Source organism: Amblyomma maculatum, chromosome 9, assembly GCF_055883805.1.
Source record: "Amblyomma maculatum isolate TAMU_Amacu chromosome 9, ASM5588380v1, whole genome shotgun sequence".
Classification (NCBI taxonomy): domain Eukaryota; kingdom Metazoa; phylum Arthropoda; class Arachnida; order Ixodida; family Ixodidae; genus Amblyomma; species Amblyomma maculatum.
Genome location: NC_139352.1, coordinates 40030428 through 40057134, shown reverse-complemented (window position 1 = coordinate 40057134; position 26707 = coordinate 40030428). Strand labels below are relative to the sequence as shown.

Here is a 26707-nt window from a genome sequence, read left to right as displayed (position 1 = left end):
GGCGGTGCTGCAATGGGAGACATTGCAACGGGAGGCGGGTGAAAAACTGACGGAATGGCCTCGGAAACTTGCTCCCGAATCTTAAGTTGGAGAGTTGGTGCTAGATTTGATGGCGGGCTCGGAACAGAGGGCAGCAATAACGGCTGCCGAGCGACCTCTTTACAAAGTGCTTGATCTGCACCAATAGAGGGCTGCTGGCTTCCGTCACAATGGCGATGGTGGCAATAGTCTAAGTCGGTGCTGATGTCCAACGGGAGGAGACTCGTCCTCGACGCAGTTTGTCATAGCTCTGCCATAAGTTACCAATCTTGTTGCCAGAAGTAGGGCTCATGGCAACCATCGTCCTCAATGGCTTTGAGCAGATACTTGACGCAGTCAACCGCTGCCATAGATACGCTGACATGCTTGCACAGGTCGAGCACGCCTTCTGTGTAGCTGGTGAAGCTTTCCCAAGCTGCAGGCCCGAGTGCGAAGACGCTGCTCAGCGCGAAGTTAGCGCACGGCCTGACGCCCGAAGATGTCAATAAAGGCAGTCTGGAAAGCAGACCAGGAGGCACGGCTCGATTCTTCGCTTGTGAACCAGAGGTTAGCAACGTCGGTTAAATAGGATACGAAATTCGTAAGTTTCATGCTTTCGTCACCCCGGTTTTGAACGCTGACCCGTTAGTAAGAGGTCAACCAGGCCTCCACATTCTGGTCGTCCGTGCACGGAAAATGGCTCGTTCATGTTGGCGAAGAGCACCGGGGCAGGTTGTGGATGGCAGTGAAGAAACGGCTGTTTGGCTGGCGTCGGATGGCATGGCGGTATCAATCGCTGTGCGGCGCAGCGCCGTGATATCTCGCATCTCCACAAAGAATGCAATGAGCCTTATTGTAGGGCGAGCTCGTCAACTAGGGTTAGGTTACAAGAACTTCTTGCAACGTACGGGTTCGTCTAGCTAGAGCTCGCTTCTTGTGCCGGCGCGCTGGCGCCAGGTGATCTCAGCACTTGACTTTTCTAAGTATGTTGCGGGAGCAATCTTTTTATAGGGATATGTCTTTGTCTTTGAGTTTACGGCATTCTTCCAACTTTCTGTTCATATTGTAATTCTCGAAAAACATAATTGTACAGCTCTTGTTTTCTCTTCTAGTTTATCAGTCCTGTGAATTCTTCATGCATAAAAATGTAACATTCCAAGTTTTTGCGAGGAGGAGGAGGAAAAACTTTATTTAGTCCTATATTATTTGGCGGTTTTTGGACGTCTTCAGAGATGTCTGCTTGTTGTATCCACAAGAGTCTTCTCCGTCGACTTCGTCCACTTTTTACAATGGTCGGTTGCCCTCAGTCCAGGGCTCCGCTGGCTGCTGCCGCCCGTTGGGCTCGCTGTACCAGACCTTTCTGGTCTTCGCAGCGGTCGCTGGACAGCAGAGTCTCCCATTGCTCCGCACTCGGGTTTCGAATTTTGGGGACCACATCTATGTTTTGACATGCCCATGTGATGTGATACAGTGTTGGTTTTTCATAGCACCACGGACATCTGTCAGCGTATAAGGTAGGGTGCATTTTGTTTAGTACGTGTAGGTTTCGGTATGAACCCGTCTGTAATTGTCTCCATATGACAGTTTCCTCTCTGGTGAGAGAACTGTGCGGTGGGGGATATCGCATTCTTCTTCCTCTATAGTTTTCTAGTATGGCCGAGTATGCCTTGGGTGCTGGCAAAAGTTCCGCGGACCCGTCGGATGCTCGGAAAGTAGTGTATGCTCGAGCTATCCTGTCAGCCTCTTGGTTCCCTGCCACCCCCATGTGCCCCGGTACCCATATAATTTTGTGTCTGGTCTTGTTTTCTTCGTGGTTTTTAAATCTGTCGCTCGCTTCGAGGAGTATACGAAGCGCGTGACGACCAATCCTACCATTCATGAAATTTCGACAGGCTGTTTGAGAGTCCGTGAGTATCGTTAGCGACCGCCCAGCTCTATAGCCCTCCGCCACCGCTAGAGAAATGGCTACTTCCTCGGCCTCTGCTGCTGTGCAGTGTCGGATAGAGGCGCTGGTCACTTCGCGTAGAGACGAATTGACCACCGTGGCCACTGCAATTTTGTTCTGTCCTCCTCTCGAGGACGCGTCTGCATACACAGTCGTGTCTTCAGGAGCGTATGTTTTTTGAATAAAATTGGCCCTTGCTTCTCTTCTACATTGGTGGAGGTTAGGGTCCATGTTTCTCGGGATTGGAGCTACCTTGAGGGACTTGCGAAGTTCGTCGGGGATCGTTACCGTCCTCGCTATTTCTCGCATCTGCTCACAGTATCCGAGTCTCTGTAAAAGCGCTCTTCCAGTCGTTGTCTGCAGCAGCCTGAGTTTTTGCGACTCAAGCTGCGCCTCGCGTAGTTCTTCGAATGTGTTTTGCAATCCAAGCGCCATGAGCTTTTCTGTAGACGTGTTGCGCGGTAATCGGAGCGCCGTCTTATACGCTTTGCGTAGCAGGGCGTCAGCTTGTTGTATTTCACTCTTGTTGAGGCACTGGTAGGGCAGGCTGTACATAATTCGGCTCACTACCAGGTTTCTAACTAGTTTTAGTGTGTCCTCTTCGCGCATGCCATGCCGCCTGTTGGTGATGCGGGTGATCATGCGTGTCACTTGGAGCGTTGTAGTTTTGAGCATGGTAAAAGTGTGACTACTGCGTTGGTTCGATTGAACCCACATACCTAATATTCTTATTTTTGTCTTTTCAGGGATGGGCATTCCTTCCAGGTAGATGTTGAGTTTCAGGCTCTCACTGGTTGGGACGGTCCGGTTTTGTTTGCCTCTCCACACTCGAAGCAGTTCCGATTTCTCGGTCGAGCATGCGAGTCCTCTTTCTCCGAGATATTTCTGTACACAGGAGGCCGCTTCCTGTAGTTTTCCTTCCTTCTCCCCGAGGGAACCGGTGTTCGTCCAGACTGTTATGTCGTCTGCATACATGGCGTGCCTGATGCCTTCGATCTTCTCTAGTTTTCGTGCTAGACCTATCATAGCTATATTGAAGAGGATAGGTGAGATGACTGATCCTTGTGGTGTTCCTTTGTTTGGCGCGTGAATTTTGTTCGATCGAAGGTCTCCCATGCCGATGGTGGCAGTTCTATCTGACAGGAAGGCTTTGACGTACCCGTGGATTCTGCGTCCGCAGTTCAGGTCGTCTAGACCTCTAAGGATCGCTTCGTGACTGACGTTATCAAATGCTCCATTGATGTCAAGGGCCATTATGACATTTTCACCTGTTCGGGGTACGTTGCGGAGCACATCTTCTTGTATTTGAAGCAGCACGTCCTGCGTCGAGAGTTTTGCTCTGAAGCCGAACATGGTATGGGGTACATGTTCATTATCTTCCATGAAATTTTGCAGTCTTTGCAGCACCACCCGCTCGTAAAGCTTGCCGAGGCACGACGTGAGCGATATGGGCCTGAGATTTTCAATTTGGAGCTGTTTGCCAGGTTTAGGTATCATAATTACTTCGGCGTGTTTCCACTCTTCGGGAACCGTCTCCGCCTCCCAGTGTTTGTTTAGAAAACTTACGAGCTCTTGTATGAGGTCGTCACTCAGGTTTCGGATCAGGGCATTGTCGATTCTGTCGGCTCCTGCTGCCGTGTTTCTGGTCGTATTCCTTATGGCCGCATAAACTTCTTCCACAGTTATTGGGCGGTCGAGTCTCTCGTTTTCGGCTCCGCGATAGTTTCCTTGGTATCGTGAGGGGTTGCGATCACCGAAACATTTTTTTCGTGCCTTCTCTAAAAGGTCGGTGTCCGAGCCCTTGAAGGAGTGGATGAATCTGTGGATGCTTTTATTGTTTTCTGATTTTGTTTTGGTCGGATCGATTAGTGCTCTTAGGAGATTCCAGGTTCTGGCCGTACCTAAGGTTCCCTTAAGCGAGTCGCTGAATTGTTCCCAATTTTGTCTCGCGAGTTGCGCTGCGTATTCTTCAGCTTTTGCCGTAACTTCTGCTATCTTTTGTTTTAGTTTCCTGTTGTGTTTTTGCTTCCGCCATCTTTTGGTGAGACAGCGTCTGGCTTCCCATAGTCGCAGAAGGTGCCTGTCTACTTCGGGCGTTGTTGTTGTTCGTCTTACACTTTTTGTGCATTTGTCTCGCGTTTCTGTCAACATGCCGCTCCAGTCTTCTAGTGATTGAATGCCGCCTTCAGATTTTTTGCAAGCCCCGCGGAACGCGTTCCAGTCCGTGAGTTTTGCTTGTCCGATCCGGCATCTTACCCTTTCCGATGCTATTCGCGTCCGGAGGATAAAATGATCGCTACCTAGGTTTTCCATCATGTTTTCCCACTGTGACTCCTTGCTCTTCCTTACGAACGTGAGGTCCGGGCAAGTGTCCGTGCTCACACTATTACCGATTCTCGTTGGGGTCGCGGGATCTGTGATTAGCTTACAGCCAAAATATTCGGCTACGTCCGCTAATGTTCTTCCCTTTTTGCGAAAAAAATAATATAGTGTTGCTTTCGCTAATATTGTCGTCGCTTTTATCAGGTTCCTCTTTTACCCTAAAGACAGCTGCCACGTCAGATATGATCGCCTACTCCTGTCATCAATCTGTCAAGTCATCAGTCTTGTTCTGAAGAGAACGCAAAGGTTTTTCCATGGTGTCTATTTGTTTTTGTTTTTGTTTTCGTTTGCCAAAACGTCAGCGCAAAAATCATTTTTTATTTTTGAAGAATAACCTACTGCTACTTAAGAGCGGATATTTCACATTATATGTTTTCCCAACCTCGCACCAACTGCTCCGACAATTAACAAGTGCCTCGTTAACAAAGCCCGGGACGTCCGGCCGGTTGTTCATTGTGAACAAGGGAGCCGTAGCGCTCCCGAAACGTCATTTGTTTTAAAATTGACCTTGGTCAGTGACCAGTGAATCGATCAACAAACCATGATTCCTGACCAGACAGTATGCCGTCTAACCCTCGACTACACAATAACAACTTCTCGAGGGGAGAAAGGCACTTAAGACGAGGTTCACACGAAAGGATTTGAAACAAAAAGGGCAAGAGATGCAATCGACGACATTACCGGCAGTGCGACACGCTTGCCTCACCTTAATGACTACGATTCGAGGGAGAAATAGCCTGGCCCGCATAGCCTTAACATGGCTAAATTTGTTTTTGCGCCCTAATCCGTTTTCTGGCTTTGCTGGCGGTGCCGTCCGGTCGACTCGCTTGCAGGAAGGACGGCTAAGAAAAGCTCCCTCCCCCTGGCTACCGAAGTGTGGCTTAAGTGCTGCTCGAAATGCAGGGCAACTTGCTAGGAAATAATCTGGCGTCGCTCCCAAAGCGGAAGCGGGGCAGAAATTGCAGGTCATAACTGGAGGCTACGACGTTCAGAAGGATTTGACCAAGGAGTCAGCGAAACAATCTCATTAACGCCCCCTCCTTTTGGCCGACGCAACATAACTTCAGAGCCATATTAGACCGAGTACCCCTTTTTCTGAAAAATGCCGCGAGATAGAACTAGCGCGTGCTGGCGACAATGTCTAAAGAAGACTACATCTATGGCACCACTGCAGAGCAAAGCTCGACATCCGGGAGCCGCATCTTCTACGCGGTAGTGATCCGACACCCGTTCAACGAGTGCTGTAGCGCGTATTTGCAAACGTCGGCGCCTATGACACTGGTTTGTGATATACATGAAGCTTGTTTTTTACCGATAGCGCTGGCCAATCTTCGTGCACCACAGAGAGGTCCTGCCCAGAGCAGTCTGAAGGCTTTATTCTTGGTAACTAAAGTCCATGTGTAGTGACCATATTGTTACGTCAGCATGCATCAGACAAAATACACCCCGATAGCGGCATTCAGGTGTCATGCAAAACATATCAGCGTCATTTTAATTACTGTTATGGCCAGCACGGATGCATGAAATAAGCCACTTTTACTGCGATGTTGCCAACACGTTTTTTCTCATGCATATATGGTGATGGAAAGATCTTCCAGGAACGAACAAACTAAGTTGGATTGTCAGGGTGAGATATTATCGTGGTGGGAGCCAACGTGGAATGACCAGGATCGTGCAGTGTCTCGCATGTCACAGGCATAGTTAACTTAACACCTCAAATGCACTTATTGTTCCCAAGACTGCACCTGTGCACCGAAATGAATATGATGTATGTAATATAGTGTCATTTTACAACAGCGCTTCTTTTATGCAGACGGTCCCTATACACTACTTTTTGCCCAGGGTAAGGCATGCATGGTAATGCAGGTTCCACGCAGCCATGTGCCTGAAGAGACCATAAAAATTAAAGAACGTGAAGGTGAGCCAGGTAAGTGAACATACTCTCGAGCTCTAATCTTGTCGCTAGATGTCAGATTTCTAAACACACAGCTGCTTTCGTTTGGTAAACGCCTGCGGCATACACACTATGGGAAGTGCATGAGCCCTAGCCAGGCAGCGATGCTAGACAGGCTTGAGCACGAATCAACCAGCACAACTTCGCTGCAGCAAGCCGCTACTGTAAAAGCAAAAGTGGCAACACCCCTGTACTTCCCAAAAAGGAAAGTCCCCCCATACTGAACCAAACCAAACCATAGTTTAGCGTCATGGATTACGATGGGCAGTTATGAAATGAATGCCAGTACCGTACAAAACCCTCCAAAACAAAAAAATATATAGAGACACTTAAGATCTGCCTTAAGGGTGTGACGAGATAGCGATAGTTCTCGAACAATACTTTATCACTTTCGCGTCAGTTAATCAATTAAATATAGTGGTTTCATTAAACGCTCTCGCCTACAACACCTGAATCAATCATTAAGCACTAGAAGCACAAATTATCACGATAAATGGCCATGACCCAGAGAAATCTGCTACCTCTGTAACGAATATCAACAAAGACGAGGCAGATTAAATGGACAAGCCAGATATGGTGCAGTCGGAAACATAAAACAGTTATACCTCAAGCAAACATTAAAGCTTTTATACCACTGTTCTTAAAATATTACTCATCACAAAGAACTGAATAACATAATCCGAATCAAACAACAAACACTGAAAAAGAAGAGCGCACAGAGGTTTCTTCTCGTTAAGTTCTATCTAGGCAGTTGGGTCAAAGTGAGGCCGCGTCGGAGCACCCATTGGCGTCCGCGTCGGAGGAGTCATCAGTCCTGTAGTCAGCCATGTCGTCCGGACAACCCCTGTGCGTAGCACACGACACATTGCGTCTGTGTCGGGAAAATACATGTGCGTTCCAGACGTACTGAATGCGCCTCTCCTGAATACAGGCGCTTACGCAGCTGGTATCTGTGACTGAGTGCCATAGGACACAATGGCAGGCAAACCCGGAGCGACGGCCGCCGATGCTCCCTTTCAGCTTGTAACATCTTTACGGCATCCCTGTAGTTGTAATCTTCTGCCTTCGGTCTGGTTTCCTCCTTTCTCGAATTCACCTCTTAGCTGCGGCTTTTTACTTTTGCTATCGTCGTTTGTGCACGTGACAAGGGTCTAATTCGCCAAGAGCTTTATTCTAAAGAAAACGGTTCATTCTTCCCGTTGTCATCGGCGGCCGTTCAGCGAACTTTTGTGTCCATCTTTCACACCGCACTGCATACTCGTATCTCACATTGCAACTGATTTTGAAAGCACCCCTAGCACACGATAATACCAAAAAAACAGACGCTGCCTTCGAACCACAATATTCCTCTAAACAGAACAACTCCCCTTTTGCATTTTTATGAACAAACCAAACCACATATCTCACTGCATCACTTCTCACTTTAAATAAGCAAGCAAATCAAAAGAAAATGAGGGGCTCCGTTACGCAATACAAAAGGGAGGAGACAAAGCCACTGACACAAGCAAAATCATAAGGGAGTTGTTTGGTGTTGAATGAAGTGAGAAAGTATTCGTGGAGTAAAATGGCAAGGAAGTAGAAAACGAACAAACCGCATACCGCTGGTGGCCCCAAAGCCTACCCCTCGGAATTTCGCGACCGAGGCTTTACTACTGCGCCAAGATGAAGGTCTTCCACATAATTTAGCATGCATGCTTCGTGTAAACTAACCGAGAGTGTTCGCCGGCGCCACCCTACATAATAACCGTGGACATAAAACGTCCTGCGATACCACCAAATCCCCGTAGGACGTGATCAAATGAGGAGGGCGGGTGAAGTGTCAAAACTGTTTGCACTGCCTATGACATTAATAACGACAGACTGGAAGCCATCGTTAAGCTATTTAGCAAATAAACGAAGTAAACGTTTTCAATGGTAGGATAAATGTAATAGCTCAAGTGCTAGTGCGCCAGACGTGAAATTTGGAGAACGCGGCTTCAGATCTCAAAGTTCTTTTTTGTTGTTTCTCTGCTACATACAAGCCAAATACCTTCACAATTAATTATTACTTCACTTTCATGAAGACAAAAAAGTCTAGTTTGCGTTCCCTTGTACGTTTCAGTGGCGGTTGGCTCCTTTCTTCTGTATCTCCTAGCAATGCTTCTCATTTTTCCTTCATTTCCGTAGTGCGCGTGTAGGTTCGGGAGACGGGAGAAATATAGTGATGATGAGAGCACAGACAGCAGAGGAAATGAAGCTGAAATTCGACGAGATACAACAAACAGTTTTAGCTTTACACTGCTGTTAAAAGATCAAAAGCGAAAATAAGCAACTTTATGAAGCCATCTTCATAAAATGCAGTAATCGATTGTATCCTTGATGATAAAATCTCGATGCAATATTCCTTCTTTAATCTTTCTGAGAAGGCAAGAGGTGGCGCATCATTGGGGACAAACAATGAAATATGTCGTGAGCAGGAGGTAGAACCTCAGGCATAAATGCAAGTGGCACCTCCCCATGCGCATTCCTTCGGAACGGCAAAACAGCAGCGCTAGCAGATTAATTCTACCCCCGTGGTTTGTCGCGTTTGAACGATAAATATTAGAGCTATATTGATAGTGAAAGGGGGTTTTTACTGTGCTTTAACAGGGATAATAGCCCTGTCGAAGTTTCACGGCGAACCACACAAGAACACAGCCAGTCTCAGTCTCCACAAGCGAGCACGAGCAGCGCAGCGGCACTTCGTCGTCCTTATCCTCGTCTTCGTGATATTCTCACCTACTTAATCCTCGTCTTCGTATATCCTCGTGTAGTTCACTACAATTTCCCCCGGAGCGAGGAGGAGCCATCCTGGCGACCTATGGTGAGGGCAAGAGGAGCGGATCGTAGTAGGTTTTGAGGCGGCTCACGTGCACAGTTTCGCGGCCGCGATGACGCATGTCCGAAGAGGTAGTGAGTGGCTCCACGATGTAATTCACAGGGGAGGTTTGACGACAGTGCGGTAGGGGCCGTAATACTCGGTTCGAAATTTTGATGACAATCCCGGTGGGGTGCCGGGAACCCAAAGCCAAACAAGGGATCCTGCAGGAAAAACGTGTGGCGTCTGATCTTTGTCGCGGTGATGCTTTTGGCGGCCTTGAGATTCCGATGTAAAACACCGGGCCAACTGGCGACATTCCTCCGCATGTTTGGCAACGTCTGAAAGGAGAGTACACTCGGAGGAGTAGGGACGATATGGTAAAATAGTGTCCATCGTGGACGACGCCTCACGCCCATAAAGGAGGAAGAAAGGGCTAAATCCAGTAGTTGACTGCGTGGCGGTGTTATAAGCGTATGTCACGAAAGGAAGGACAGCGTCCCAGTTAGTCTGATCGGCGGCAACATACATCGTCAGCATATTTCCGAGAGTGCGATTGAAGCGCTCAGTCAACCCGTTTGTTTGAGGGTGGTAGGCTGTTGTGGTCCGGTGTATGATGCGACATTCGGCTAGTAGAGATTCAACGACGTTGGAAAGGAAGACGCATCCTCGGTCACTCAGCAGCTCTCGCGGCACGCCGTGGCGAAGAACAAAATGATGTAGCAAGAACAGGGCAACTTCACGGGCAGTAGCGGCGGGTAAAGCGGCGGTCTCGGCATACCGGGTGAGGGGGTCGATGCCGACGATAATCCACCGGTTCCCAGAAACCGTGCAGGGAAGTGGCCCGTAAAGGTCAACGCCAATGCGGTCAAAAGGGCGGGCCGGGCATGGAAGTGGTTGTAAGGGGCCAGAAGCACGAGGTGTGGGTGACTTTCGGCGCTGACAGGCGATGCAGGAGCGGACGTATTTGCGAATATAGCCGTACATGCCGCGCCAATAGTAGCGTTGAGAGATCCTTTGAAACGTCTTCACTACACCAGGATGGGCACACTGAGGGTCGGCATGGAAAGAGGTGCAAATTTCATGTCGTAAATGGCGGGGAATGACGAGAAGCCACCGTCGACCATCAGTCATATAATTGCGGCGGTAGAGAAGACCGTCTCGTAGGGCAAAGTGTGGTGCTTGACGGCGTAAAGCCCGAGAAGGCGCAGCAGCGTTAGGAGAAGTGGACACGATCTCGATAAGAGATGCGAGCCACGGGTCTTTTCGCTGCTCCGCAGGCATGTCAGCGATGGTTAGAGAGGAGAGGACGGGATCAGCCGCCGTAGAGCAATCAGGTTCGTTGGAAACGGGAGAACGAGATAGTGCGTCGGCGTCCATGTGTTTACGGCCAGAGCGATATATAACGCGGATGTCAAATTCCTGTAGGCGGAGAGCCCATCGTGCGAGGCGGCCGGACGGGTCTTTAAGAGAGGACAGCCAACATAACGCGTGGTGGTCCGTGACGACGTCAAACTGGCGACCGTAAAGGTAGGGTCGGAATTTTGTTAATGCCCACACAATTGCCAAACACTCCTTTTCTGTAACTGAGTAGTTGCGTTCAGCTTTAGAGAAGATACGACTCGCGTACGCGACGACGTATTCGTGAAAACCGTTTTTCCGTTGTGCCAAGACAGCTCCGAGGCCAACGCCACTCGCATCAGTATGGACCTCGGTGGGTGCTGTCGGGTCGTAGTGGCGAAGGATTGGTGGCGAAGTCAAAACACGGCGCAATGCGTTGAACGCTTCGTCGCACTCGGCCGACCACGCAGTTAAGTCACTGTTTCCTCCGAGTAGTTTCGTCAGGGGTGCAATTACCGAAGCAAAATTCTGCACGAAGCGCCGAAAATAGGAGCATAGACCTATGAAGCTTCGAAGTTGCTTGAGAGAAACCGGCTTAGGAAACTCCGCCACTGCGCGCAGCTTGGCCGGATCAGGGCGAACACCTTCCTTAGAGACGATGTGCCCCAAAATAGTCAACTCCCTGGCACCGAAGTGACACTTCTTGAGATTCAGTTGCAGGCCGGCGTCAGTAAGGCAAACTAAAACTTGCCGCAAGCGCTCTAGGTGCGTAGCGAAGTCGGCGGAAAAGACAACAATGTCGTCCAAGTAGCAGAGGCAGATGTGCCACTTGAACTTCCGCAAGATGTTATCCATCATCCTCTCGAATGTGGCGGGCGCATTGCACAGACCGAAGGGCATCACATTAAATTCATAGAGGCCATCCGGCGTCACAAATGCGGTCTTCTCTCTGTCACAGGCGGCCATTGGTACTTGCCAGTAACCTGAACGTAAATCAAGAGATGAAAAGTACTCGGCACCTTGGAGGCAATCAAGAGCGTCGTCTATACGCGGAAGGGGGTAATTGTCGTTGTGGGTAATTTTGTTGAGGCGCCGGTAATCAATACAAAAGCGAAACGAGCCATCTTTCTTTTTCATTAGCACCACTGGTGAAGACCAGGGGCTTTGTGAAGGACGAATTACACCACGTTGTAGCATGTCCTCAACTTGTTCATTGATCACGCGACGCTCTGCCGCTGACACACGATAGGGGCGCTGTCGAAAAGGCGAGTTAGAGCCGGTCTGAATGTAATGCGCGACTGTGGAAGTGCGGTCGACAGGTGTGTGGGTGGCGTCGAAAGCAAAGCGAAATGTCTGTAAAAGGGCCACGAGCTGAGTCCGGTAGGTGGAAGGAAGAGCGTCATCGATGGCGGTTCGGAAGAAGTCGTCTGGCAACGTATCAGGCATCGGATCGGACTGCAGAGCATCAATGTAGTTACTGCGGTAGGTCTCGGAGGCATCCAGGTCAGAGAGAAGGTGGGCTGGTTGAATGGAACCGGGAGATTCCCCACGTAGCAGAGTAATCGGGCGTGGGGACGGATTGTAGATGAGTAGCTTCGTGAAGCCACCGTGGACATCGAGAACAGCAGATGGCAGCGGCAGGTGCTTGCGGTGGATGAAGGATGCAGACGGTGTAAATAAAACACTAACGTCTGACGCGGCAGGACACGAAAGAGGCACAAGGGCACAAGCCTCTGGTGCTACGTCGACATCTTCAGCGATGGTCAGCTTTTGAGGACACACTGAACGGTTGTCGTCGGGCAGTGCGTCGCACAGTGCAGAAAATTCTACTTCAGCTCGGGCGCAATCGATCACGGCGTTATTTTTAGACAAGAAGTCCCATCCGAGGATCACGTCGTGAGAACAAGATGACAAAACTACGAACTCGACACTGTACAAAATACCTTCAATGACGACACGCGCTGTACATGCTGCTAAAGGTGCAATCCTCTCTTCACTGGCAGTGCGGAGCGACAAACCGTTAAATGACGTCGTAACTTTTCGTAATCGTCGGCAGAGTTGCTCATGAATCACTGACACTGCAGCACCCGTATCGACTAGCGCATATACGGACAGACCATCGATAGAAATCATTATAATGTTCGTGGGCGGAATATGAGGCCTTGAGCTTTTCGCAGAGTACGCAGTTCTTGCCTCAGGAACCGCGGAGCTTAGTTTCCCTCGTCAGCAGGTGGTGGTCGCCGGCGCATTAGTGACAGTGACCGGCGACGCGGAGAAGGAGAACGACGCGTTGTATATGAACGCTGTTCTGGGGCATACGCAGGCGGAGAGTGGGCAGAACGAAGCAGCGGTGGCGAGTAATCAGAAGAAGCAGGCTCGGCCATGCGACGACGACATCGGCGGGCCACATGTCCAGCGAAACCACAGTAGTAGCAAATAGGACGATTGTCCGAAGTACGCCACGGAGAAGGAGAACGACGCGTTGTATATGAACGCTGTTCTGGGGCATACGCAGGCGGAGAGTGGGCAGAACGAAGCAGCGGTGGCGAGTAATCAGAAGACGCAGGCTCGGCCATGCGACGACGACATAGCCGGGCCACATGTCCAGCGAAACCACAGTAGTAGCAAATAGGACGATTGTCCGAAGTACGCCACGGAGAAGGAGAACGACGCGTTGTATATGAACGCTGTTCTGGGGCATACGCAGGCGGAGAGTGGGCAGAACGAAGCAGCGGTGGCGAGTAATCAGAAGACGCAGGCTCGGCCATGCGACGACGACATCGGCGGGCCACATGTCCAGCGAAACCACAGTAGTAGCAAATAGGACGATTGTCCGAAGTACGCCACGGAGGAGAACGACGCGTTGTATATGAACGCTGTTCTGGGGCATACGCAGGCGGAGAGTGGGCAGAACGAAGCAGCGGTGGCGAGTAATCAGAAGACGCAGGCTCGGCCATGCGACGACGACATCGGCGGGCCACATGTCCAGCGAAACCACAGTAGTAGCAAATAGGACGATTGTCCGAAGTACGCCAAGGGTTGTAATAGCGCGCAGTGGGCGGATGAAGCGGGGCCGTTTGAGGAAGCGGTGCAGGGCGTAGAACAGGCTGCATGGGTTGTGACGGCTCAGGCGGTGGCCGCGCAGCCACAGCCGCGTAGGTGAAAGGGGCTGGAACAGCAGGTTGACTATACTGGACTGGTGCTTCGACGTATGTCAAAGGAGCAACAGAAGGAGCTTCAGGAAGCGTGGGGAGTGCTTCCGCAACTTGTTGGCGGATGACTTGCTGCAGCTTTGGCACTAAAGGAGTGGGAGAGTCAGGACGTTGGCGAACGAGGGATAGTTGACGGGCAACTTCTTCTCGAACGAACTGCTGTATTTGTGGCAGCAAGGTGGACTGGTCTGCTTCAGGTGTTAAAGCTGCAAGCGGCGCGAGGTTTGAGAGCGAAGAGCGAGTGATGTTACGGCGCTTGCGTAATTCATCAAAGTTGTGGCATGCGTTGATAACGTCGACGACGGTGGCTGAATTTTTAGCCAGAAGCATCTGGAACGCGTCATCATCAATGCCTTGCATAATGTGATCTATCTTGGTGCTCTCTGACATTGAAGCGTCCACGCGCTTGCAGAGGTCTACGACATCTTCAATATAGCTGGTAAAATTCTCACCAGGAAGCTGTGCACGGCCGCGCAGGCGTTGCTCAGCGCGCAATTTGCGCACTGCAGGCCGGCCGAAAATATCGGCAAAACTAGCTTTGAAAGTAGGCCACGATGTGATATCGGCCTCGTGGTTGCGGAACCATAGGTTTGCACCGTCCGTTAGGTAGAAAATGACGTTATTGAGTTTTTGGTTGTCGTCCCAGTGGTTGTGAATACTGACCCGCTCATATGAGACCAGCCAGTCTTCCACGTCATGGTCGCCGGTTCCGCTGAAGATAGGAGGATCAGGCTGGCGCAAAGCTCCAGCGCAGAACACCGCGGATGAGGGGCCGGTTGGACTGGGGGTAGTAGCGTCGGTCATTGCTTGTGTCGGGAGTGTGCGGCTGCGGAGCTCCAGGGCGGCAGGAAATGCTCACCTCCACCAAGTGAAAGGGGTTTTTTACTGTGCTTTAACAGGGATAATAGCCCTGTCGAAGTTTCACGGCGAACCACACAAGAACACAGCCAGTCTCAGTCTCCACAAGCGAGCACGAGCAGCGCAGCGGCACTTCGTCGTCCTTATCCTCGTCTTCGTGATATTCTCACCTACTTAATCCTCGTCTTCGTATATCCTCGTGTAGTTCACTACAATAGTAATACTTTCTTCTCAGCATATAAACAACATTTTCCAATCCGCAAGCGCGCAACGGATACGGCGGGTTTCGCAATCGTCATAACATATTGATCACATGCAGGGGCTGCCATTGTTATGCGTACAATCTTTCCGTGTGCATGTATAACTAGTGATCGCTTTTAGGGAACGCCACAATGTTTAGCCGCGAGTTTTGGGACGAAACATACTAGAATTTCACAATTTTCGTAATGGACTTCGACTGGAAACGCGCGGAGAAACTCGAAGTTATAAACAGGTGCTGTTCACAAAATGATCCGGTTTTTAATATTTTCATCAGCCTAATTTTTGTGACACGATGCTGAAAGGAACATACCGCCAACATTTTGAAGCAGCGGTGTTTTCTCAATGTGTTTCAATCCCCAATGTTTTTCTGTGTCCTTTAGAAGCGGCTGTGCCGTAAAAGAGAAAGAATTAGATTCGCTTCCAGCAGATAGCACGATTTTTCAATTGCTAGACTTTGAAGTAACTGGCGCAGATTTTCTTCTATTTTGCCAGTAATGCCCTACGCATCATGCGAACTATGTTAGTGGCATCGGTACTGCTCCTCCTTCGTTGAAACGGGAGGACACCAAGTGCATGTGTGCGTGTGCAAATCATTCCAAGCGGGCTGATTGTGCCCCGTAATACACCCACAATAATGCCAAAAATCTTTTCGAATGATGCTTCTCTACGTACCGACGAAGACAGTCGAGACAGCGAAGTGGCTTAAGCGCTTGTGTAGGTTTATTATTCTAAGCAAGCTTCAGTTTATTAAAGACGAGCGGTAGCTCCATCCAAAGTCTTTACTGCACTCTAATTCAATCAACATTTTATACTCCCAAATTCATCCTGCAACACTATTATATCCAATTTACTCTATCCTTCGTCAGCTGCATGAGGTAATCATTTGCGTAGTGATAAGTGCAAGGGCATGTGAACTTTCTGAAAGCCTTGTGTGGAAGAGGACACAAGCGCCAGCAATTACCCCTGAAAATGCCATTTTCACAAATCCCGGTAGCCAGTTTAGGGACCTGAGGGTCAAGTGTTGCTTGCAGACTATATAATAATTGAGGACGTTAAACATTTCCAGCTTACTTCCGCTGCCCCGGCTGGGGCAGTGAGTTATCTTATGCATTCTGATTATACTGGTGGGTGATCTGAGATACCTCTACTACCGGCACACTTCAGTGTTTGTATTGGCTGTCACGATGCTCTGAAGCATGATCAAAATAGTAAACATACTCAAACTTAGCAAGCAAAATTGTCTAAAATACAAGATAGAGCTAGTAGCGAAGTGAGTAGCCAGACAAAAATGAACTGGCAGCTCCCAAGTAATTCGCAAGCAATATCCACTACCATGTTTCATAAGCTACATAGAAACTAACGTGGTGAAAGAAACATGCAGTAGTAACCATTTCAGAAAGGCAATTTATAATATGCTGAAGTGTTTCCCAGTTACTGAAATGACACACGAGATGCGGATATGAAATCATAAAGTAAAATTACCTTCACGGAGCAAGCGAAGCAAGCATTTTAGCTGTGTTGGCCTTAGAAGTGCATATATCATACTATTTCGGAAAGCTGGTGCGGCATTAAAGTGACTAAAAAAACGGACGCTTGAGACTAAACAAACCTTACCAATTAGACATCTGACTCAGCTGCATGGAAATGGTTTCAGAAGAGAAACTAGTGATTCCCAATTCCAAAGGCGTCAGTTATCTCTATAGACCTTTGAAACCTTTCTGTTGCAAGCTAAGATCGGGCTAGAATACGTATACGTGGCAATATTACTTGTTTATTTAGTTTTATTTATTTCTTTATTTTGATTCCCACCCTGCCATTTGACCCCTCACTAGATCTTGTAACTAAATGTGTTTTCGAGTTTGTTACCAATTTAACCTCGTCGCTAAATCTCAATGGCGTCGGTACATAGACGCACTTAAAGTTATTAAGTTATGTTCATCTAACATTCTTACGAATTTGTATAATTGCGCATATGCGTCTGATAATTTCAAATATTTCTTTAACTTGCTGCATAGCCGAAAAGATCTGTACTTGAGCAGAACACCAATAAGTAAAAATCAGTCACTACAATGGGCACAATTTTCGCCTGTTGTGTACCTTGCGCGTATTTTGTTTTTGCGTGCGCTTCATCCTGATGGCTCAAACATAATTTTTGTTTCAACCACAGAGGTCAAATACTGCGCCGTCCTGGTGGCAAGTGACAGCCTTCAAGAAGGAATTAACAGCGAAAACTGTACAACCTACTTCAGAGCAAAATGCGCCATACGAGGGCAAAACCCGCGTATTAAAAACGAGCAATGTTTCAAAGCCTTCTTACCGACTGAAGCATCAATGTAATTGCAAATATTTATGCATTTCAAAGATTTGTTGGAATAAATAAATATAACAACAGATTGGACAAGTTTCTCCTGCTTGCTAAACATAGAGCTAACAATGTTAACAACAAGCGGTAAGCAATTTCGGAGGGCGCATAATGTAAGGGCGCAACAGCGGTAATGGCGCCCTTCTGCGGTACACTTGCGGGTCACCTTTTGCGTGGTACATGCAATTATTTACCCGCTGTGTCATTAATCGTCTGTTTCTCCTATTGTTTTACGTATACTCATCAGCATGCAGTAGTAATCTACCGCATTATTTTTGTTTAAAAATACTGCGGACTATACACAACATGATCAAGGCAGAAGCAGCATCCGTGTCAAAAACGTTCATACACATATAACAAGCATATAGCTATGCAAACAAATTCTACGCACGACAAAATTATGTAACGGGAAAAGTCCAATCAACACAAGAATTGACGCGTTAGTTCCTTGAAAATGTCGCTAACTGCGAAAATGTGCAAAGAAAAAGGAATACCACTCATTGGCAGTTCTGGGAACAAAAACTGTTTAAACTTGCTTGCTTGAAGTTTTTCTTGCACAATGTGTCTTTAGGCTATCCGGCAAGTTTAGCTTCGGCTTGCATGAGAGGCAGTTAAGCAGAAGGGCGAGGCGACTAAACTCCCGACGAGATTCCAGATAATATATGTCATGGTGCCGTATAACTATGGAAAGAGAGTCATGTCATTTATATTTACAAAGCCGATACCGACAAGCGTTCCTTTGGAATCGCTCGAGCTGCAGTAATAGTAGTAGTAGTAAAATACTTTATAGAGGCGGAACACTTAGGCGCCTAATACATCGATGGCCTGCTGCACGAGCAGGCGCTGTTCTTCTTCACCCTCAGCACCAAGCCAGTCCACCCAGGTCCAGATAGTATGGGAGGAGGTGGGAAAGAATCTCGATTGCAGTGCAACCGGACATGGAAGTAGGCAATGTGAAAGGTTGGCATAAGGGGAAGGGCTGTTGGGACATGATGGATCGCGACGAAATGTGTAGAGATATATCCGTGTAGGAGTTATGAGTGTATTAAACTGTATTTACCGAAGGATATGAGCCTCCCGAACGGAGGATAAGGTTAGGGGTAGAGCTTGCGGTCCAAGCGAGCAGCATTGTCACAAGACCACCCAACATATAAAGCCCTGCTTTAACCAAGCCGTACAGAGTTGCTGAAATATGTAGGTCAAGTGTTTTTCTTTCAAGCCGCATAATTCTGCTCATGAAACCACTCCTGGAAAACCGAAGCTCGAGAATGGTGAGGCCTTCGTCACGTGCCAGATTGGTTATATTAGAGATGCGAAGTTAACCCCAATACATATTCATACACAGACTGTACGCACTTGCCGGCGATGCCTGTATGCGTAACTAGACTGGCTTCGGAACCAAGGCCAGAAAGACAGTGGCAAGCTAGGTCGCTTGGTCCAGACGTTTTAGATGCGGCTAGAATCTCCCCAATTACTCTCCTTTCATCACTACACCGGATGCGCATGCCCTCCTTACCGGGGTGGAAGCCGTTTTAATCACTATTAGCCAACGGCTATCATGTGCCTCACTTAATTTTTGTCGGACCTTACGTCAGGCAATCAAATTATTTGACCTCACTCCAGCTTCGCCCACGCTCGACTGCTGTTCCCAAGGATACGGGATAGAATCCGGGCCACGGCGGTGGCATTTCGATGGAGGCGAAAAGCCGGGCGCCCTTGGACTGTGCGATGTCAGTGCACGTTAAAGAACCCCAGGTGGCCGAAATTTTCAGAGCCCTGCACTACGGCGTCTCTCATAGCCCGAGTCGCGTTTGCACGTAAAACCACGAAACCAAACCAAAAAAAAAAAAGCATTTTTCGAGGCCTGCTACCATGTTCCGAACAGTAATTTTGATTTATGTTCAAAATTAACCAAACCTTTATTTAACTAGTGCCCACCTTGTTTACACATTCCCCAGTTTGGTAGCTAAATTCTCAAGCTTAGATTGCTTTAAGGAAATGGCTTTAAAAAGAGCCGCTAGACTACCCATTCAAAAGCGACCATTTCCCGTTATTAATCTGCTTAACATATTCACTGAAATCATCAAAAAATCAGCATTGAGAACATAGCCTCCGACGAGCTCATTATAAGTAAACCTATTGAAGTTTTCAAGAACTATATTATTTTCGCAAAGCTCCTAGCAGTCTTTCAATATTCTAGACTGTTAAAACATAATCGCAAAGTTTGACATACAACAGAGGTTAAAGCAGCAAAAAATAGACAACACAGGTCGTGAGGAATATTTTCTAGATAAACTACACAAGATATTTAATCAACTTTAATAAGGCTAGAGCCAAAGCTCGATATATTCGTCACAATGCCGAAAAGCTTCATCGCAGAAATACACATCCTCCATCAATAGCTCCACTCCATCAAAAGAGATGGGGCAGGTGGTTCAAATGCTAAACGGCAACTTTTCACTATTCAATGTTCCCATACTAATAGCTCCGGGTGCGCAGACAACTATAGAACAGGCAAGCGTCTTTGATGAACATTTCTCTAGTTCGTCTCACTACACAGAATCCTTCCTAAAATGCAAAAAGAAAACGTAGATAAACAAAGAAAACCGACAATACCAGTACAAATGAGGCCTACAACAAATTACTTAAACTTCAGGAGCTCAGTGTACTACAGTCAGCTGGTAAGCAGACTGCGCTCGTCGAGGACAAACTTAACTATCAAATGCTAGCGTATCTTTGCAAATCAACCACAAAAACACAATTTTATTTCTTTAACAATATACGCCACTTTTGAATGCATATTCGCCATAGTTGGATACCTTGCTCGCAGTTACGTGACTTCTTTAAGCTTCATCATTCTGAGCTTTGCTCCAATTGTCTGCAGGCCAATTAGATTAAGGCAATGAAAGATGAATGTAGACAGACAAACCCTGTGTTTACTGCTGTAGGACTGCTGTAGGCTGAACAAATCAAATCTTGTGACACATCTGATCATGCCGTAGGCTCCTCAATGTAGATTTTAGGAGACTGTGTTCGATGTTCGGACGTCCGAGGGCCGACTTGGTGAAAAAACAGGACGACCGACGGAGGTTCAAACGTCCAAAGCGGGCGCACCGACGGTCATTTGTCGCCTGTAAAACGCCATGGGGTATATAAAACTCCAATTGGCCTTTCCCAGCCGCTCTCATTCCGGCTTGTGGAGCTGCCTGATGCAATATTTTACGTGAAAGCAGTAAATATATTGCAGTTTTTTTATGCGCAACATAAGCTCAATAATCATTATGTTGGCAATGGGGCATCAAAACTAACACTGCAGAAAAAAAAATTATTTACCAACGATTTACTGAATTGCTGCCAATTTCATGGGGCAATCCATGTTTACTAAAGTCATGCACAGTTCCCAAGCAACATTACGCCATAAAACATTTTGGTTCAACCCTTTAAAGAGAAGCTCCAGCTCGAAAAAACACGCAACTAAATGGTTTAAACTCCGCAGATAACGAAATATAAGGCTCAAGACTAAATTCAAGTAGCGAAGTGGACAATGGAAACGAAAATACCAGGAGTAACACTCAACTGTGGCAACATGGATTGCAGCATGAATATCAATGCAGAACTTAAAACAAGAAATTGGCATGGGCAAAGCATGTGAACGATGCAGCCTACGATCAGTTGCCTCATGCTGCAAAAAAGGAATTGCGAAGGTATGAAAACGTAGCTGGCCGCAGTCGCAAGTAAAAAGGATCAGCAGTAGCGATGCGTTTCAATAGCGGCAGACAATAAAAGATCAGCGCTGCTGTTACGAATATGCCGATAGCAAATGTCAAGGTTGTTCGCAAAGAACAGACCTGCGTCAGCCGCAAAGTGCAACCTGTGCCGCTGTGGTGATCTCATTGTTCAAGTTCTTTTTTTCTCTCAAGACTTTACAACTCTTGAGAAGACAATGATTCAGAGACCACAGTGACAGGCCTACGGACCAATTAAAAAAATAAATAAATACAAACTGTTCAGAACTAGCGCAGGTTTCATGCTTCCGAAAGGGAAATATTTTCTATGTAGAAAGAAATAAAGCTTATGGAGTTCCCAGACGATGTTTTCATTATATTTTTGCGCAGAAGCAGACGAATTCTGCCGCAAAAGCAAGATAGTGCATCGAGCACAAAGCACGTTTAGGTGAGATATGCACAAACAGCTATACGCAGAGATTAAAACCCATAATTTTTACCGCGGAAATAGTAATGCATATTTTGTGTTATCCATTTCGCTGCCTATCAAGTGACCCTAAAATTTTAGCTAGAGAAAAATTGCTATATCACCACAAACTGACCGAAAACTTGAATATGAAGACTGGTCCAGAAGAATGGCGGACTGCTCCAACTTTAATGTGTATGAAAAAAAAATAAGTATGGAGTCGTCGTGTGTAAAAACACCCAACCAAAACACAAAAAGCAACCAAGTTGAAGAAATTACAAATCACATTTAGTTGAGCTCTTAACAGAATTATACATTTCTGACTGCTGCTAAAAAATAGGGAAACACCGAGCGCATACCTAAAACTAGCAATGGCGTAAGAAAAAGATGATAAATGTGGCTGAGCTAAGCTGCGAAAATGAATTCAAGAGCAGAGCTCATTAGGGCGAGCTCACATGCTACTTTGCTGTAGGAAAGTGAAAGGAAAAACTGATAATACCAATGCAAATCTGAAGATCCGACACTGCGGATTCAACGTGTCATACTCTGTTACATGAGTTCTGCCAGTTGCAAAACTGTATATCCTGCTTCCTGCATTTTGCCATTTGAAGAGTAGCCCCCATTGATCACCTAGAAGAATACTTTCAAAAGGCAGTTCCCGTAACTACACTGTCCAGTGACATTCTGTCGCAAGTTCTGCTTGCAAAATAGTACAATACATTGTACCGCCCAAATTGGCTACCACAGATTACTCTCAGGTTCCTCCCTTTACGTTTCACTCGAGAAACAAAAATATTGAAGGATACCTACCCTTATCATGAAATTCAAAAGACAGTAGTGTAACTGCGATGAGGAAGTGCTGCTACAGAGAACAGTGCAATTTATACTTTATGTAATACAATAAAGCACGATCAGTGACCCTTAACTATGAACCTGCAACACGACTGTTTTTCTTGCCATTTTACAAAAAAAGCTTTCACAAAGTGGGAGCCATGTTCGGCCGCATTCAAGGATTGCGCAGCACTATATTCACTATATGTTTTCCTGAGAGAAAATATAGCCATATTTTCTACAGTATCGTTTGACAAGTTTTCCAAGTGCAACACAACAAGTTTTCTTCAACTGATCTCCTACCACCTAGTCACTGCAGGGAACTTCTTACGACGTTTCTTCATACAGCCCTATTTTCGCATGTCCGAAGCGGTTTGTTCCCCTATGTAACGGAGGTTTTCCTATAGATTTGAACAGGTACTCTGGACAAAAGGCTCTCCAGTTTATGTTTAACTAAATAAAATGAAAACTTTAACATTTTCTGACGCACAAACTTCAGTCTTTAGTGAGGTCAAAGATACACAGCCCAGTGATAATGAGAGAAAAAAATGACCAGCAGCGAAATAAGCAAAACAACATGCTTTAGATGTTCAGATGAGATACCAACAACTGGTTGCGCTGCAACAAAGTTCAATGAAGACTATTTTTATCTTATCAATGTTACCGTATGTCTCCACATGCAGATTCTGGGATCTTTTAGCAGTATTCTAAAAAAAGTTTGAGTCTAATGTGGATTAGACATTGGTCAATGCCGACGGCACTCCGAGAAATGTACAGGCTGCGTAAAAAATACTCGTTTGTGGCGCAGTCATTACTCGTACCATCACTTAACTATTAACCAACGATCTGCCCTGTTTAGTCGTTATGCTGTGTCTAATGGTTTTTTATTTAAATGAACAGAAAATATAAAGCATTTCCCGAAGACAGTGGTCAGCACAGGTCGTTTTGACTCGCGACGCTAGTAGGCTGGTTTGGCCGAGTCGCCTACTCGGCCGCATCAATACCGCGCGTGTAAGAGTCCTCTACCATAACGTTGGCGCTTTGTGCGCTCCAATTGGCTGTAGCCTTTCACCGGTGCGCTTTCACTTAGTGCCACTACATGGCACCAATGACCCCAAATGTGAGGGCTGGCCAAAGGTCCCTCATGCGCTTTTACAGAGTTCCAAGTTATACACTGAGCACTTTGCTTATAATTATCGTGTATTTATAATATGTATAATATTTTTGCAGTGTCCTCTGCGTAGAAATGGTTTTTTTTTTTAGTATTTGCGTCAGTATTCATCATCACTTTTATCGTTACGGTAATTATGAAACTGCCGGCGTTAACTAGATACGGGGAAAACGCTACACTAAAACGTTTCTGCATTTCGCAGCGCTAACCGTAACGTTCACATTCGGCAATTCGACAAAACTGTAACTTAAACACAGTAAACATAAGCTATCTCACCGGTATTTCTGTACGGGGAGTGTTTTTCGCAGATAAATTGTCGTCTCAGTTCAAATTGCAACGAATTTGTACAGGACTGCTGACATGCGCTGCTTTTTAAATCAGCAACATTCTTAGCTGTTTCATTTTACTCCCACATCAAATAAAAGTTACTTGATGCATGCATACATGCATACTAGAATCATGGAGACCAGTTTGCGTTATATTCATTTTTTTTCAACGCTGCATAAGATACGCAAACGAAGCAGCAGCGTAAAAATGTCTACATTAAAATAAAACAAAATATGGACAAAACGCATACATACTAGCGATTTATGAATACTGACGCTCCTTAAGTCGAAATGCATCGAGGGAACAAATCTCTCTTATAGCGCATACCTGGGAGCCACACAGAAAAAGAATACTACTCGATAAGCATAAATGTGCCGTCACATTCCCAAAAATATACGTATGGATTCCGATGAACCTAAGCGGAAAATGCTATTACATTCTGACATTCTTCTCTCATTGCCTATTTCAGATATCCAGTAATTAGCTGTGTAGGCTGGTAGTCAACGCCCGTGAGATTTTCCAAAAATAAAAAATGTTTTGTTATATTCAATACGGGTGTCCGTTTTACTCGAGCTTCCCAGAAGTTGCCCAGTATTTATGGCACTGAACTGTAGAACAGAAGGATTCGGGTCCGACCCCGTCAGCGGCTGCCTATGTTGAAAGGGAGGCGTAAAGAAGGCGTCCCTGTCCCGTGCGATGTCACTGCGGGTTAAAGAACCCTAAGTGCCGAAGTTTTACGAGCAACGCCTACTGCTCGCCTAATAGCTCGAATTGATCCGGCACGTTAAACCCTACAAGCCTCAGTCATCGGCAGCGAAATAAATAGAAGGACTGGTAACCCAATTGTCACCCGATTTTGCACTGTAGCTCATCCTGACACTCACAGTCAGCTCACGTGTTTTGCAGTTCGGGTAATCACTCGCCTTTCACATCAGCTTCTCGACAGGCCTCCACCGAGCGTGCCCCGTGACCATTTTTTATGTACATCCACTGCTCCCACATCAAGTTATTTCAGAAAAAAATTTCAGTAACTTAAACCAAAGTAGCGAGTTCCAAATAAAAATAGTATTTGCTTAGCCTGCTTAAGATAGAAGACCCGTTTTTAGTAAAAAAACGTCTAGTGAAGGTCTTGATTTTATGAAGTCGGGAAAATGTGACAGCCTTCGCGCTTTTTCTGTCGATGTTAAAACTTGCACTTTTCATTGCCTCGTGATCAGCTACTTAAAAGAGTTGAAGATTTCATTGACCAGTTTAGAAACGTGGCTTTTCAGAGCTCAGCAGGTATTAACGCTAGAAATTTTTTCGAACTTTTATCTTTTTATCTGAGCTCCACCTTTATCTTGCGGAATCAAAAGCCTCATCTACAAAAAGAAGGAATTTGTGTCAGCTCCTGCATTGCCCCGAACTTCAGTGACCTCTTTTTAGCCAAACTTGACAAGACCGTTATGGACGGGTTAGACAACATGCAGGTGGCCAAAGTGTTCGGATATGTTGACGATTTCTTTATTTTGTTTTGCAGTGATCACGATTCCTTTAAAACCTAAGCTTTAGCACATTAACTGTGCTCAGACAGAGTTTTAAATCGTTTGTTTTAACTTTTGAACGGCCTCCCATAGACAAGCCGAGGTTTCATGAAATTCACCATCATCAGCCTGATTATACCCACTGCAGGGCGAAGGCCTCTCCCATATCTCTCCACTTAACCCGGTTCTGTGCTAGCTGCATCCACTTAACCCCTGCGAACTTCTTAATCTCATCCGCCCACCTAACTTGCCCCCTGCTACGCTTTCCTTCCCTTGGAATCCAGTTTGTTACCCTAAGCGACCATCGGTTATCCTCTCTTCGCACTACATGTCCTGCCCATGTCCATTTCTTCTTCTTAATGTCCACTAGAATGTCGGTAACTTGAGTTATTTCTCTGACCCACTCTGCACGCTTTCTATCTCTTAATGTTACCCCTACCATGTTTCGTTCCATAGCCCTCTGTGATGAAATTAGCATCACCTTTAACCCAGGTCATACCTACTGGGCATAAGAACCTCGCTATAGCAAGCATCTGCTGCCCTTCAGTTTCAATCACTCTAAGCTGTTAAAAAAACGCGAAAGCGAACCTTTGCCTTCAAAATTCCCTTCGAAAATTCTGTTCGCATTTGATGTGTCTAATTCTGGAACAACAGTGCAGAATGCTATCGCATGCTGGTTATCCTGACCACGTTTTAAATTCAGTTGCGAAAATTTTGCTCATAAAGCTAAACACTGAGCTGCATTCTCGTGCGCGGGTACCCTTGAAATAAAAGATAAATCTGTCAGTACCCAGTCGAAAAAAACTACAGAACTGTGTCAAAAATACGACAAAAAGTCCTGTAGTTCTGTCGTAACCATCAGACTTTTCTGTAGTTCTGTAGTTTTTCTGTAGTATATTTCTGTTGTCTGTAGTTCTGTAGCACTTTTCTGTTGCAACTACAGAAATTTCTGATGTTACGACAGAATGTTCTGTTGTCACAACAGGTTTCGCGTCAAAAACCGCACAGAAATTCTGTCGTAACATCAGAACATTTCCTGTAGTTTTTTTCGACTGGGTAATTTCAAATTTGCATACCATTTCTCAAAGTTTAAAGCGCATTGAAAAATGGATAGATGTGCCAGTGCCTTTTTCTGCGCCTGAAAGGTTAAACAGCCTATGCAACATAAGCAAAGCTGTTCGTTCGTTCTCAAATCAATGTAAAACATCAAAACTCCGTTTGTTGATTGCAAGGTAAGTGTGGTGTACCAAATTCCACTCTCATTTGGACGTCAGTATTTAGGACAAACCAATCCCTGCCTTAAGGACTGCTTCTGTCAGCATAATCGCAATGTCAGTAATAAAAGCTAACCAGACGGCGAACTTGTCAAACAATGCCACACATGTACAAACTGCATGCCATTACTCGACAAGTGTTTTTTAGTTGCTGAAAGTAAGGAGCAGCTCACCCGTGAAATTGTGGAAGAGGAAATGATAGCCAGATTAGGAACTATTTG

General features: G+C 46.4%; 1 protein-coding gene across 1 annotated transcript in view; it reads left to right on the top strand.

Annotated features, from left to right (window-relative positions):
* Positions 1–17193, top strand: part of LOC146178898 (uncharacterized) — a 33081-nt gene extending 15888 nt beyond the window's left edge. Inside the window, exons 4-5 of the mRNA XM_084579814.1 lie at positions 6159–6272; positions 16975–17193. Of these exons, the coding sequence (XP_084435940.1) occupies positions 6159–6272; positions 16975–17144 (284 nt within the window). The 3' untranslated portion in view covers positions 17145–17193. The remainder of the gene's footprint in view (positions 1–6158; positions 6273–16974) is intronic.
* Positions 17194–26707: the final 9514 nt, after the last annotated feature.